Here is a 16642-nt window from a genome sequence, read left to right on the forward strand (position 1 = left end):
AAGAAAGCATCAGTGAGTTGGAGAGAGTGGCTATGAGACAGAGTGTGTGTGTGTGAGAGAGGGAGAGAACATGAAAGAGATTAACAGTGGGAGAGAGAGATAGAGGTAGAGAGAAAGAAATGGTAGATGTGAGTCAGAGAGAGAGAGGGACAAGTCCTGGTCACCACACTCTGGGAAGAATGTGATTGTACCTGAGAGGGTACAGGGGAGATTTCCCAGGATGCTGCCTGAATGTGAGCTTTGGGCACACCTCCTCCCTGCCCAGCCCTGTTAGAATTTTATATGTTTCAATCAGATCCCCTCTCATCGTTCTGAACACGAGTGAGTCCATGGCCAGGCGAGTTGGAGAGTGAAAGGAGAGTTGAGAAGAAATGTTTTCACCCAGAGGGTGGTGGGAGTCTGGAACTCACTGCCTTAAAGGCTGGTTGAGTCACAAACTCTCGTGACATTGGAGCAGTGTTTAGATATTCCCTTGTGTTGCTGTAACCCCCAGGGTAATGGGCCAAGAGCTGGAGGATGGGATTAGTGTCATCAGATCTTTGTTTACCAGCACAGACACAATGGACCAAATGGCCTCATTCAGTGCTGTTCACATCAATGACTCTGAGACAGAGAGAGTGACAGAGAGAGAGAGAGAGAGAAGAGGAAGTGTGAGGGGCTGACGTGGCTCTCTCTGCCTGATGCCATTTACATACTGAGGAACACCCAGTCAGACTCTCACAGGCTGCAGCTTTATAAAGCAGAGCCCAGGGAAGGGAGAGTTTATCAGGAACCAGGCACAGGGACAGGAGCACACACCATGATTTCACACATCCAGCTGATCTGGCCCCTGGCATTCTGTATCGCAGGTACAAATCTCTCTCCTTCCACCTTGAATCTTTCGCTGCTCTCCATTTCACTCCAATTCCACTGACTTGTGATTGAAGGGAAAATGCTGAAACCAGAGGAATGCTCAGTGTCTCCAACAATCTCTCATTTGACCGGCTCTTTCTGTGACAGTTCTGACTTCACTGTGTTTCTCTCTGACCCCTCAGGTATCAGTGGGGACATCACCATGACCCAGTCTCCCCCGGTGCTGTCAGTGGAACTGGGCCAGACTGCAACCATCACCTGTAAGGCCAGTCAAAGCATTAGCAGCTACCTTGCTTGGTACCAGCAGCGAGAAGGTCAGAAACCCTCTCTCCTGATCTATTATGCAGCAACTCGATTCACAGGAGTCTCAGAGCGATTCACCGGCAGTGGATCAGGGACCAGTTTCACCCTGACAATCAGCAACGTTCAGAATGAGGATGTGGCTGACTATTACTGTCAGCAAGGTGACAGCTGGCCTTCACAGTGATACAGAACTGAACAAAAACCTCAATACATAAAGCACTACCTCCTGTCCTGACACATCCCACAGTTACATAAAATGTATAATAATGGACACACAGTCCCACCGCCTGAACTGATATATCCACAGTTAGATCTAAACGAAATTGATCAAATTACCCCAAACTAGGATTGGCACTGTCCACGACACACTCCAATCCCTGTGGTGTCTCAACGGTCACTGAAAGCCTCAAGTTTCCCTCTTACATTCCATGGCCACATGTGAAGAGCAGCTGCAAGATTTAACATCGAAAAATAAATTTCACAAACCTCCCGAGCCCAGCTGGAAACAACCCAGAGAGACAGAGAGAGAAAGACACATGAATGAGGGAGAGACAGAGAGGGGCAGGGAGAGGGTGAGAGTGAGTGAGAGACAGATAGAGACAGGGAGAGGTTGACAGTGATAAGTGGGAAGCAGAGAGCTGAGGTTTTTGTACAGCCTCTGCACTGGGAGCTCTCACTGTGGTACACGTTCGGTAAAGGAACCAAGCTCAGACTGAGTAAGTAAACCTCAATCCTCTGTTATTAACCCTGTCAATACTGAAACACACTTTCTAAAATACAGTTGCTGATTTGTTGAAGGTGTTAGTGGGAAGCTGCAGTGAATGAAATGGTTGATTGAGGAGCACTGTGTCTAACAGGGTGTCCATCTGTATTTCTTTACATTCATACCCTCTTTAAAAAAAGCAAGATATAAGTCAGTCAGTTTTACTCACTGTGTGGAGGAGCTCTGTCCATTTACAGCCTGTGGTCCCATTCCTGCAGCATGGAGTGAAATCAGTGAGTAGCCTCCTGCCAGTCTCAGTGTGACGGACACGGGGCAGAGTTTGATTTTAGCTCTGGCTCCCTGTCCCAGTCTCTGATCTCACTGACCTCAGCAGCAGCAGCAGCAGCAGCAGCAGCAGCAGCACAGTGAGACACCGAGCTCCCACCTCCCCCAGCTTTAACTCTGCTCAATCACACAATCACAGAACTGTTACAGTGCACAAGGAGGCCATTCCATCCATCCTGTCTGGACTAGCTCTCCGAATGAGCAATTCACTGAGTGTCATTCTCCTGCCTTCTCCCTGTCACCCTGCACGTTGTTCCTTTTCAGATAACAGTCTCATTCCCTTCGGAATGTTTCAATTGAAGCTGCCTCCACCACACTCTCAGGCAGTGCATTCCACACCTTAACCACCCACTGGCTGAAAATGTTTTCCCTCATCTCACTTTTCTTACTTTTCCAATTACTTTCAATCTGTGGCCTCTCGGTCTCAATCCTTTCACAAGTGGAATCATTTTCTCCCTATTTACTCTGTTCCAGGCCCCCTCCTGATTTTGAATTTCTGGAACAATTCTCCTCGCTGCCTTCTCCAAAGACTTGAAGGTGCCGGTGTTGGACTGGGGTGGACAAAGTTAAAAATCACACAACACCAGGTTATAGTCCAACAGGGGGTTTATTTGGAAGCACCAGCTTTCGGAGCGCCCCTCCTTCATCAAATGGTTGTCAGCGGTGCTCCGAAAGCTAGTGCTTCCACATTAACCTGTTGGACTATAACCTGATGTTGTGTGATCTGTAACTTTCTCCAAAGAAGACAGTCCCAGATTCTCCAATCTATCTTCATACTGATATTCCTCATCCCTGGAATGATCTTTGTGCATATGTTTGCCAGCTCTACAAAACATTCACCTCCTTCCTGCATTATTCACATTATTTATGTCCCTCATGATTTTATAAACCTCTGTAAGGTCACTCCTCAGCCTCCGGCACTTCAGGGTAAAAGATCTCAGCTTTTCCAGCCTCTAATGGTCACGGAGTCATACAGCGTGGAAACAGATCTTTCAGTCTAACTTCTCCATGCTAACTAGATATCCAAAACTGACTTCAGCCCATTTGCCAGCATTTAGCCCACATCCCTCTAAACCCTTCCTATTCATGTACCCATCCAAACATCTTTTAAATGCTATAATTGTATCCGTCTCCAGCACTTTCTCTGACAGCTCGATCCATACACACACCACCCTCTGTGTGACAAGTTACCCCTCAGGTCCCTTTTGGATCTTTTGCCTCTCATCTTAAACCTATACCCTCTAGTTTTGGATTCCCTTTCCCAAGGCAAAGACCTGTGATGTACACCCTGTCCATGCCCGTCATGATTTTATAAACATCTATAAGGCCACCCCTCAGTCTCCGATCCTGCAGGAAAAATAACCCGTCTATTGAGCCTCTTCCGACAGCTCAAACCCTCCAGTTCCAGGCAACATCCATGTCAATCTTTTCTGCTGAATTTTAAGTTTAACAGCATCCTTCCTATCACAGGATGATCAGAATTGTTCACGTTATTCCCAAAGTAGCCTCACCAATTTCCTGTACAGCTGCAAATGATGTCCCAACTCTGATACTTAGTGCAGTGACCAATAAAGGCAAGTGTACCCAACACCTTCTTCATCTCCCTGTCTCCCTGTGACTCCACTGTCAAGGAATAATGCCCCTGCACCTGCCCCTGCACCTGACCCAGCCCCTGCCCCTGCCCCTGCCCCTGCCCCTGCCCCTGCCCCTGCATCTGCCCCTGCCCCTGCCCCTGCCCCTGCCCCTGCCACTGCCACTGCCCCTGCCCCTGCATCTGCCCCTGCCCCTGCCCCTGCCCCTGCCCCTGCCCCTGCCCCTGCCCCTGCACCGGCCCCTGCCCCTGCACCCTGAGGTCACTTTGTTGAGCAACACCCCACAGGGCCCCACCATTAACAGTATAACTCCTGCCCTGGTTTGATTTTCCAAAATGCAACATCTCACATTTATCTAAATTGAACTCCATTTGTCACACGTTTAGATCAGAGCGGTGCTGGAAAAGCACAGCAGGTCAGGCAACATCCAAAGAGCAGGAAAATCGACATTTCGGGCAAAAGCCCTTCATCAGGATTCCTCTAGCCGAAACATCAATTTTTCTGCTCCTCGGATGCTGCCTGACATGCTGTGCTTTTCCAGCACCACTCTGATCTAAACTCTGGTTTCCAGCATCTGCAGTCTGCACTTTTGTCCATTTGCCACACCTCTGCCCATCTCCCCAAATGATCAAGGTCCCACTGTACTCTCAGATAACCTTCTTCACTATCCACTGTACCACCAATTTTGGTGTCATTTACAAACTCGCCATAATTTCTATATTCACATCCAAATCATTTATTTAAATGATGAAAAGCCATGGACCCAGCACCAATCCTTGTGGCACACAGCTGACATCTGATCTCCAGTCTCAAAAGCAACCCCTTACCACCACTCTCTGTCTCCTATCTTGAAGCCATTTTTTTACCCAAATGGCTAGCTCCCCCTGAATCCCATGTGGCCTAACCTTCCTAATCAGTCTATCATGTGGAACCTTGTCAAATGCTGAAGTCTATATAGACAGTGTCTACTGTTCTGCCTACCCCAATCTTCTCTTCAAACAACCTCAATCACATTAGTGAGACACGATTACCATGCACAAAACTGCATTGATTGTCCAAATGCATGTAAATCCTGTTCCTCAGAATTCACTCCAATAATTTACCCAGCAATGACATCAGTCCCACTGGTTTATAGTTCCCTGGCTTTTCCTTAAACAATGGCTAACATTAGCCAACCTCTCTGGTTCTCCAGAACCTCACTCGTGGCTGTCAATCAGAAACATACCTCAGCAAGGGGTCCAGCAATCTCTTTCCTAGCTTTCCACAATGTCCTGGGATACACCTGGAGATTTATCTACCATCTTGCACTTTAAGAAATCCTCTTCTGTAATGTCTTTCTCCATGATAAATACTGACCTGGAATATTCATTTAAGACCTAAACCATTTCCTGTGGATCCACCCAGAGGTACATTGTTCATCTTCATGGGGCCCTATTCTCTCTCTAGTTACTCTTTTGCCCTTTTCTTATTTACCATAATTCTACCACTTTTGCCCTTGAGTAAGTTCAGGAATTGTTTGCCCTCCTTCAAATGTATCTCGACTATACCTGGTCCACATCCTCTACTATTCTTTTCAGGATTTTCCTGCCAACCTTTGATCCCACTTTATTCAGATCCGTTACATCCATATCCTACAGAAGCTGGCATTTTCCCCAGTGAAGATGTTTGACCCTGAAAAGGCCTTTGTTCTTTTCTACCGTCACCCTCAACTCTGTGATACAATGATCACTCTTCCTTAAGTGTCCTCTCACTGACACTTGATCCACTTGGGCCTCCTCATTCCCAAGATCCAGATCTAGCAGAACCTCCTTTCTCATTGGACTGGAAACCTGCGGCTGGAGAAAATTCACATGAACACACTCTCACGACCCTGGCCCCTCTCTGTCCTTCACACTGCTACTACCCCAGTCTATATTCAGAAATTAAAGACATTCCCCCCCCCCCCCCCCCCACCCCATTTATAATGACTATTACATTTGCAGGTCTCTGTAAATTCCTTGCAAATGTATCCCTCTAAATCTCTCCCACTGGCTGGTGACTTATTGACTGCACTGATGATTCTGTGGACCTTGGTGTTCCTCTCTGACAGTCCCTCCTGACTCCCACAGCCCTGTCAAGTTAGTTTAAACCCTCTCCAACAGAACGAGTAGATCACCTCAAAGGAGCTCAGTGTCAGCTCTGTTCAGGAGCAACGCTGTCTGGTCTATCCAGGTCCCATCTCCCCCAGACCCAGTCCCGATGTCACAAGAATCTAAAACCCTCCCTCCTGGATCCTCTTCCCAGCCCCACAGTCACTTGTGTTATCCTCCTGCTCCTCTTCTCACTTGCCTGGGGCACTGGGAGTAATCTGAAGATTCCTAATTTTGAGTTCCTGATGTTAATTCCCTTCTGAGCTCCCTAAATTCTGACAGCAGGACTACATCCCTTTCCTCCCTCTGTCATTGGGACCGATGTGGACCACGACTGCTGCCTGTTCCCCCTCTCCCCTCAGGGTGCTCTGCAGTCGCTCAGTGACATCCTTCACCCTGGCACCAGGGAGACAACACACCATCCTGGATTCTCATCTGCAGCTGCAGAAATACCTATCGATGCCCTCACTCTCGAATCTCCTCTCACTATCACTCTTCCAGTCTTCCTAATACCCCCCTCCCCCCAATACAGCTGAGCCACCAGTGGTGCCATGGGTTTGGCTCTGGATGCACTCCCCAGATGAACCATCATTCTCATCAGGATTCCAAACTGAATCCTGTTTGGAGAGTGGGATACACTCAGGGGATTCCTGAACTAGCTGCCTGGTCCTTTTGGACTGTCTGCTGCTCCCCCATTCCCTCTCTCCCTGCATACTCTGAAGCTGCAGAGTGACCACATCTAGAAACGTGCTCTCCACAGAGCTCTCAGCCTCACGGACGCTCCGCACTGACACCAGCTGCTGCTCAAGCTCCGAAATCCGGAGCTCCAACTGCTGTCACTGACCACACTTCCTGCACTCATGGTATTCCAGGAACTGGGAAGCATTCTGAAATTCCCACATGGATGCACACTTTCTCCACTCTTTGGTTGTCTCTGGGCAAAGTTCTAATGACAAACAGCTCCAGCAGGGCTCACAGTCCAGTGGGTTCAAGTGTTCCAGGGTTTTGGGAAAACTCTCCAGAAGTCTTTAAGAAATAGGAGCAGAAATCAGCCAATCAGCCCATTGAATCTGCTCTGCCATTTGATCTTGGCAGATATGCTTCTCACCCCCATTCTCCTGCCTACTCCACAGGAACGTTCCATCCCCTCAACAATCATGAACCTATCTATCTCTGTCTTAAATACACTCAGTGACTTGGCCTCCCCTGCCCTCTGTAACAATGATTCCACAGATTCCCCACCCTCTGGCTGAAGAAAGTCCTCCTCATCTCAGCTCGAAAGGGTCGGCCCTTCATTCTGAGGCTGTGCCTTGGTTACCGAATCTCTCCTGTTTTTGGAAACATCTTCTCTGCATCCACTCTACGCATGTCTATCAGTATTCTGTAAATTTCAATAAAGTCCCTCATCCTTCTAAACTCCAGTAAGTACAGACCCAGAGTCCTCAACCACGCCTCATATGACAAGCCTTTCATCCCCAGGATCATTCTTGTAAACCCCTTCAATGCCAGCACATTGTTTCTTAGAATATGGGTCCCAAATCTGCTCACAATATTCCAAATGCAGTCTGACCAGAGCTTTATACAGCCTCAGCAGTACATCTCTGCCCTTGTATTCTGGCCCCATTGAAATGAATGCGAACATTTCATTTGCCTTCCCAAGCACAAACTGGACCTGCCTGTTAAACTGAAGGGAAACCTGAATGTGGTTTGTGCTTTAGATTTCCAAAGGCTTTTCTCATTTAGAAAACAGTCTTTGCATCTGTTCTTCCTCCCAAAGTGCATACCCTCACACTGTCACACATTGTATTCTATCTGCCAACTCTTTGCCCACTCTCCGAGCCTATCCAGGAGCTTTTACAGCCTTCCCACTTCCTCAACACTACCTGTCCCTCCACCTATCTCATGTCACCTGCAAACTTAGCAACAATGTCTTCACTTCCTTCATCCAGATTGATCATGTATAACGTGAATAGTTATGGTCCTAACATTGACACCTGCAGAACTCTACTCGTCACCAGCGGCCATTGTTCCTCATGCTCTGCTTTATGCCAACCTGCCAGTCCTCAATCCATGCCAGTACATTGCCCCTAACACTGTGGGCGCTTATCTTATGTCAAATGCCTTCTGGAAATCCAAAAAGATTACTTCCTCGGAGTCTCTTTTGTCTGATTGGTTCATTGCCTCCTCAAAGAATTCTAATAGATTTGCCAGGCATGACGTCTCCTTGATGAAGCCATTGCACTTCCAAGTCCTCTGCAATTTCATCCTTAAATTGAAGTCTAAAACCTTACCAACAACTGAGTCCTGGCTAACTGGCCTACAATGTCCCATCTTCTACCTCCCTCCATTCTTAAACAGGGGTGGTATGTGAGCCATTTTCCTGTCCCTTGCCCCTACCAAATCCGTCCCCACCCCACCTCCACACCCTGACTCCATTGATTCCTGAAAGATCATCACCAATGCCTCCACAATCTCCTCAGTGATCTCCTTCAGAACACACTGGTGTAGTTCATCCAGTCTGGGTGAGTTATCCACATTCAGACCTTCCAGCTTCCCCAGTACCGCCTCCTTAGTGATGGCCACTGCACTCCCCTCCAACCCCTGACAGTCTTGAATTACTGGTACACTGCTGGTGTTTTCCATGGTGCAGACTGATGCAAAGTATCTATTCAATTCCTCTGCTATTCCTAATTTTCCTGTTATTCTTTCTCCAGCCTCACTTTCCAGTGATCCATAATCTATTTTTGACTCCCTCTTCCTTTTTATACACCTGATAAAACTCCTGCAATCTTCTTTTATATGACTGGCTAGATAACTCCCACATTTCACATTCTCCACCCTTAATGCTTTTTCAGTTATCCCCTGCAGGTTTTTAAAGGCTTCCTAATCCTCCGGCTTCCCACTATTCTCCACCATATTGTATGCCTTTTCTTTTGCTTCTATGCTGTCCTTGACCTCCCCCATCAGCCATGGTTGCCTTGTCCTCCCCTTGGTATGTTTCTTCTTTTTTGGGATGAGTTCCTGCTCTGCTTCCTGAATTACCCCCAGAAACTCTGCTGTTTGCTGCCCCACCATCTTACCTGCTCGGCTCCCCTTCCAACCAACTCTGGCCAGCTCCTTCCTCATGTCTTTGGAGTTACCTTTACTCAACTGAAATACTGTTCCATCTGATTGCAGCTTCTCCCTCTCTCAAACTACAGGGGGAATTCGATCATATTATGGTCATTTATCCACAGGGATACTTTTATCTTAAACTCACTCATCATGTTTGCCTCAATATACATCACTGAATCCAGACCTGCCTGTTCCATCATGGCTCAACCACAAGCTGCTCCAAAATCCATCTCATAGATATTCCATGAAACCTTTCCTTGAGATACACTACCCAGTCCACATATCCATTGAAGTCTGCCCTGATATTTTCTGTCTCCTGACTGATTTCCTTCCCCACACCCTGATTACTGCTTGGAGATCTGGACATAACTTGCATCAGATTCTTTATTTATTGCAGTTCCTCAGCTCTACCCACACAGATACTACACCTTCTAACTCTACATCACTTCTTGCTATTGATTTAATTTCATTTCTCACTAACAAGGCAACTCTTCCCCCTCTGCCTGTCTGCCCGTCCTTTTGATAGGACATGTATCCTTGGATATTTAGTTCCCAGCCCGGATCCCCTTACAGCCATGTCTCTGTGATACCCACAACATCGTACCTGCCAGTTTCAATCTGCACTACAAGCTCATTGTGTATCCTGTGTGCATTTAAGTACAACACCCTCAGTCCTGCATTGACTGCCCTCATTCCCATCATTGTCCCCTTATCTGCTGTGCTTTACGTTCAATTCCGGATCCTTTCTGTACTCACTGTCCTTTTACATCTTCTAGAAACTTGAATAACCTTTCCTGAGCCCTCCTCCACTTTAACTAGCTTAAATTCCTTAGAAACTCAATTTACCTCAATGTGTGGCATCACTATTACTCCCTTACTCGGAATGCTTTGTGCATTTAGATACAACCTCTTTAAGTTTGTACTATTATTGATTTTCCCTGCACTTTCATGGTTCCTTTGATGATCAAAACTTCCATCCCTTTTATTTTCTGGTAACAATCAATCCCATCACTAACCAGCAATCCTACCTTCTCCTTTACCTTCCATTTTCTCATTTTCCATCCAACTGAACCAAATTCCTTTCTCTTTAGGTTGAGTTCAGGACAATATTTATCGTTGAGCCAACATCATTATTGCTCTTTAAGCTCATTGCTTCTAGTGGGATCTTGCTGTGCAGAAACTGGCTGCTACGTTACTGACATTGCAACAGTGACTGCTTGTCAAACAAAACTGTCTGTAAATGTTTTTGAGAGAGCCTGAAGTGTTAAGGGCTGGATTGAAATAAAATTAGAGTCAGAGAAATGGACAGCACAGAAACAGACCCTTTGGTCCAACTCGTTCATGCTGACCAAATATCCAAAATTAATCCAGTCCCATTTGCCAGCATTTGACCCATATCCCTCTAAACTCTTCCTATTAATATACCCATGCCTTTTAAATGTTGTAATTGTCCCAACCTTCACCACCTCCTCTGGCAGCTCATTCCATACATTTAACACCCTCTGAATGAAAACGTTGTTCCTTAGGTCCCTTTTAAATCTTTCCCCTGTCACCTTCAGCCTATGCCCTCCAGTTCTGGACTCCCCCACTCTGGAGAAAAAATCTTCTCTATTCACCCTATCTATGCCGCTGATGATTTTATAAACCTCTATACGGTCACCCATCAACCTGCAATGATCCAGGGAAAACAGCCTCAGCCTATTCAGCCTCTCCCTTTTGCTCAAACCCTCCGACCTTGGCAACATCATTGTAAATCTTTTCTGAACCATTTTAAGATTCACAACATTTTTCCTGTAGCAGGGAGACCAGAATTGCACACAGTATTCCAAAAGTGCCCTAACCAATGTCCTGTACAGCCGCAACAGCTCCCAACTCCAATAACCATTGCACTGACCAATAAAGGAAAGCAAACCAAATGACTTTGTCACTACCCTACCTACCTGCAACTTCATCTTCAAGGAACTATTCTTCATTTTTTGAATGAACTGAGAGTCTTTCAGTTGTGAAAGATGCCATTCCATGGCACTATTGGATGAAGAGCAGGCAGTTTCCCCTGGTGTCCCTGGTCAATATTTATCCCCCAGTCAAAATCACTCAGAATGTATTTCTCTGCTAATTATCACATGGGGTTTGGGATCTCGCTGTGCACAATCTGCTGGAAAGATCCATTGGAACATCCTGAGCTGGGGGCAGGTGCTACACAAATGCAAGTCTTTCTTTAAGGGTTGGAGTCTCCTGATCCGGATCCTCATCCATTGTCTGCGCACTCTCACCTTCCGGGGTCATGAGGTCATTAGGAGCAGTGACCCTGTCTGACCCTAGGACACTGAGACTATTTGCAGCCTCACTCTTGACCTCAGCCCAATAGTGTGCAGCAAGGTTTGAAATATAATCTAGAACCTTCATCACAGACACCCCAACGTGACTCTTTCCCGAAGTGTGTGGATCCGAGTCTGCTCCAATGTTCTCGGACAAAGTTCTCCTGATCTGTGGGTGATCGGAGGTTTGTTAAAGAGATATCGAGCTCCATCCCACTTTCCAGCTCTTGCTCCATAGCTCTGGAGGTTTCGCTGTTTCAAGTGAATATCTAAGTGTTTTTTCAATGTGATGAGGGTTTCTGCCTCTCCCACTCTTTCAGACAGTGAGTCCCACATCCCACCAACCTCTGGGTGAAAACAAATACCCTCAACTCCCCTCTAATCCTGCCCCCAACTGATTTCAATCTCTCCCCATGGTTATTGCCCTCTGTGCTGGTGGAAATCAGTCCTTCCTACACACTCTATCCAAGTCCCTCATCATGTTACACACCACCATCAAATCTTCCCTCAGCCTCCTGCGATCCAATGAAAACATTCCCAGCCAATCCAATCATTCCTCAAAGCTCAAAGTCCCCATTCCAGATAAACTCTTCCTCTGTCCTGTAATGTGGTGACTAGAACCGTACACAGTTCTCTCACTGTGCTCTAACTGGGGTTTTATACAGTTCCAGAATAAACAAACACCTTGCTTTCACAGTCAACCAAAAATGAGATAAGGGAGGTGATGGTCTAATGGTGTTATTGCTGAGCTGTTAATCCAGAGATCCAGGTAATGTTCTGGGGACCAGGGTTAGAATCCAGCAGATGGTGGCATTCAAATTCAATCAAGAAAATCTGCAATTAAGAGAGTAATGATGACCATGAAACCATTGTTGATTGTCAGGAAAAAGCATCTGATTCCCTAATGTCCTTTAGGGAAGGAAACTACCATCCTTACCATGTGACCCCAGACCCACAGCAATGTGGGTGACTCTAAACTGCCCTCTGGGTGATTAGAGATGGGAAATAGATGCTGCCGATCCAGCAATGCCCTCATTCCATCAAGGGAAAAGGAAAAACAGTTTCTCCCATGTGTCTTCTGAACCACCTCACTGACCTGCATTCATTAATCACCATGGCCACATCTTCCACCTCCACACACATCTGACTTCCAGCTTCAAACTGACGAGAGACATTCCTTCATTATCTGAGAAACAGATCGAAAAATCAAACACAGGAGCAGCAGTAGGCCATTCGGCCCTTCAGGCCTGCTCCACCATTCAGTATGATCATGGCTGATCATCCAACACAGTCCCCTGTTATGCTTTCTCCCCACATTCTTTGATCCCTTTAATCCTAAGAACTATATCTAATTCCTTCTTTAATACACATTGCATCTAATTCCCTTTTGCTGGAAAAATGGATGACAATTATTGGGTTGTTGTCTGTTGACCAGTATGGACGCAATTGGCTGATGAGCCTTTTCGGTCTCTATGAATCTTTGACCCTATTATTATATATTATGAATAACTGGGTACCAAGGACTGACCCCTGTGACACCCTAAGTTGTAATTACCTGCCATTCAGAAAAAGACTCCTTCTTTCTGTGCTGTCGGCCAACCAGTACCCAATCCATGTCAGGACATGGCCCCAATCCTCTTGTTCATTTGGTCTAGATCTGGAAGTCCCACCTTTACTCTTTGTAGGAACAGATTCTGAATGATCTCTGACTCGTCCATCGAGGGCTCCCACTGCCCTGACACTGATTTCCCATCATGTCACTGCTTCCAGTCCACTTTTACCAAAGCACCACACAGTTTAGTTAAATGAAAACTTTTACACTTACTGCACTTCCATCCATAGTCTCATTCTCACTGAGTTTTGAGCACTGTCGCTGAAATGCTCCCCCAGTGATAACCCTTCCAGTTGCTCACAGTCATTCCATAAACAATGGTCTAAAACTGTCCCTTTTTCTCAGCTGCTTCACCATCACCTTCTCAGGGGCAATTAGGGATGGGCAATAAATGCTGGCCCTGCCAGTGACCCTCACATTCCCAAGAGACAATTTGAACAATGCCTGTTCATTTGTCAGGTTTATTCTGTATTGACCAAAAATGTTCAAAAAGATTGTATTGCCAGTGAATATTGTGAAGGTTGAATTCCCTTCGAATGACAGGGATTAAAATTGCTCCTCTTATCTTTCAGGCCGTGACAACTCTCAGCCCAAGCTGACCCTGCTGCCTCCCTCCCTGGAGCAGGTCAATGCCAAGGGCACTGCCACCCTGGTGTGCCTTGCCAATCACTTCTATCCCGATGAGCTGGAGGTGCAGTGGAAGAAGGACGGTGCAGTCATTTCGGACGGGGTTCAGACCAGCAACTACCTGCGAGCTTCGGACAGCACCTACAGTGTCAGCAGCCTGCTGACCCTCTCTGGGTCTGACTGGGAGTCCAACGCTCGCTTCTCCTGTGCCCTCACCCACGTGACCCTCCCCTCTCCCCTCAGCAAGAGCATCAGGAGATCAGAATGTGTGTAGAGTGTTGGAGACAGTCCACAGAGGAGACACAACTTTAAATAGAACAGGGCTGAGCTGGCAGGACAAAGGTCATTGTCAGCACTGAATTTCAACTCTCTTCCTTCTCAGGACTGCTCAGGGAACCTTCTGAGGTTTGGATGTTAAAGCAGGTCATTGTGACAGTGTCAAGAGAGCTTTACGCTGTGTCAAACTCCATGCTGTACCTTGTCCTGGGAGTGTTTGATGGGGACATGGTTGACTTGTGATGCCAAGTAAAATCTCTTGAAGTTGCTGAAGACTGTCAGCTGTACAAAACAATGTGAACCTCAGAATTCTCTGCTTCAGTAAACCAGATCTTCTTCCTGCTCAGCCGCCAGTTCCAATTTAAGGTTTGGTCACTGTTTAAAGGGACAGGATTATCGTGTTATTGAGAAAATCTCCACAAGTGTTTTTCTCAAGCTCCAATGTGGCTGTGAATTTGTGCAGCTTCCTCTATCTGGGCTGTTAATTGCAGTTGTTTTTTTTCTGTCAATGTAAATCTGGAAAAGGGAATAAAGGTGAAGATTCAGTCTCTGTCTGGTGTATGCTTTGGAAATAGATGACCTCCCCCACACCTCAGTTGATTGGCTGCATTTCAGCAGGTCATTGTCAAGATTGGCTGGTTGGCCTGTCAATCAATTACAATCATCAATCATTAATCATTCCAAAAAGAACAGAAACTGAAAGCTGTTAGGACTCAATAAGTACAATCTGATGCATTCCCTCTTCACTTTGTTGGTCCAGGCCCAGCTGATGGGATCGTACTGTGCAATCTCTGCTACATGTTGGTAAGCTGCTGAAACAATCTCCTGCCATTCACCAACATTGTCGGCCTTATGTGTCTCTCTGAGCGTGATTGTTTAATTTAATGTTGCCTGTAGGTCTCTGAGTGTGGGTGTGTTACTCAGTGAGACACCCACAGACAGCACTGAGCAACAACACCCACATTCGGAGACTCCTGCAGGCAGCATGGAGTGTGAGCAGTGCTGCTCTCTCTCAGTGTGAGTGCGTTACTTAGTGCAGCCTGTAGGTGTCTCTCTCAGTGTGAGTGTGTTACTTAGTGCTGCCTGTAGGTGTCTCTCTCAGTGTGAGTGTGTTACTCTGTGCTGCCTGTAGGTGTCTCTCCGAGGTCTGTGTCTCCGAGCGATAGATTGAGAATGGGCTTTGTGCTGGGGATTGAAGATTAGGCTTTAATTTTCTCAAATCATGAATGAAAAACAGTTCAGGTTTGTGCCCGAAACATCGAATTTCCTGTTCCTTGGATGCTGCCTGACCTGCTGCGCTTTAACCAGCCACACATTTACTACAAAGTCACAGATTTCCATATCTAACTGGACCACACCTCCTCCCATTCAGTATCCTGCAAGAACTCCATCCCATTCTTCCAATTCCTCTGCCTCCGCCCCATCTGCTCAGATGAGGAGACCTTCCACTGACCATAGATGTCCACCTATTACGAACAACGTGCTTTTCCTCCTTCTGTCATCCAACGCACTCCTCCCTTTCCCACTCCACTGCTCTTAATCCAGCCCCCTCCAAACACAATTAAAACAGAGTCCCCACTGTCCTCACCTATGAGCCCACCAATCTCCGTATCCAAAACATCATCCTTAAACACTTCTGCTAACTCCAACTAGACCACACCACCAAATACATCTTCCTCTCCCCACCACTGAATGCCTTCCATAAGGACCATTCTCTTTGACAATTCTTGGTTTGCGTCACTCTCCCACCTACCCTCCCGAATCCCAGGTACCTTCCCTGCTACTCAAAACGATGCAAAGCCTGCTGGTACTCTAATCCCTCACCTCCATCCAGGGCCCCAAGCAGTCCTTCCAGGTGAGACAGAGATTCACCTGCCTCTCCTCCAACCTAATTCACTGCACCAGGTGCTCCCGATGTAGTCTTCTCTACATCGGGAAGACCAAACATAAACTTAGGGAATGGTTCACCGAGCATCTTAGCTGGGACCGGAGGGGCTGACTTGACCTCCCAGTCACTATCTATTTTAATTCCCCTTCCCACTCCCTTTCTGAAATGACCATCCTTGGCCTCCTCCATTGGCACAACAAACCAAACTGCAAATTGGAGGAACAACACCCCATATTACGCCTGGGCGGCTGACAGCCCAGAGGACTCAACATTGAGTTCTTCAATTTCATATAACCACCCTTCCCACTCCCCTGTCTCCCTTCCAAATCTCTCTCCCTCCCTTCCACTCCTTCCTGCCAGCTACCGCATTCATTCCTCCCATTGACCAACCAGGTCATAACCTCTACCTGTCATCACCAATCCCCACTTCATCATCCTGTCCCTGCCACCCCCTTTATCTTAGCTCTCCCTACACCCCCCCCGCCCCCCATTCTTGAAAAAGAGTTACACACCGAAATGTCAACTAAGGCGGCACGGTGGCTCAGTGGTTAGCACTGCTGCCTCACAGCACCAGGCACCTGGGTTCAATTCCCGCCAGTCTATGTGGAGTTTGCACATTCTCCCTGTATCTGCATGGGTTTCCTCCGAGTGCTCCAGTTTCCTCCCATAATCCAAAAATGTGCAGGTCAGGTGAATTGGCTGTGCTAAACTGCCCACAGTGTTAGTCAGGGGTAAATATTGGGTAGAGGAATGGGTTTGGGTGGGTTGCTCTTCGGAGAGGTGGTGGAGACTTGTTGGGCTGAAGGGCCTGTTTCCACACTGTAGAGAAGGGGGCAGCATGGTGGCTCAGTGGTTAGCACTGCTGCCTCACAGCACCAGGGGC

General features: G+C 47.0%; 1 gene segment (V, D, J or C); it reads left to right on the forward strand.

Annotated features, from left to right (window-relative positions):
• Positions 1 to 799: 799 nt before the first annotated feature.
• LOC132818592 (Ig kappa chain V region Mem5-like) lies at positions 800 to 13857 on the forward strand (the record flags this gene model as incomplete). The annotated part of the segment is given in 5 exon segments: positions 800 to 848; positions 1035 to 1329; positions 1837 to 1871; positions 7180 to 7182; positions 13541 to 13857. Coding segments are annotated over 5 exon segments (699 nt in total), but the record flags the coding sequence as incomplete, so codon positions are not given.
• Between the last annotated feature and the right edge of the window lie 2785 nt (positions 13858 to 16642).

Source organism: Hemiscyllium ocellatum, chromosome 9, assembly GCF_020745735.1.
Source record: "Hemiscyllium ocellatum isolate sHemOce1 chromosome 9, sHemOce1.pat.X.cur, whole genome shotgun sequence".
NCBI lineage: Eukaryota > Metazoa > Chordata > Chondrichthyes > Orectolobiformes > Hemiscylliidae > Hemiscyllium > Hemiscyllium ocellatum.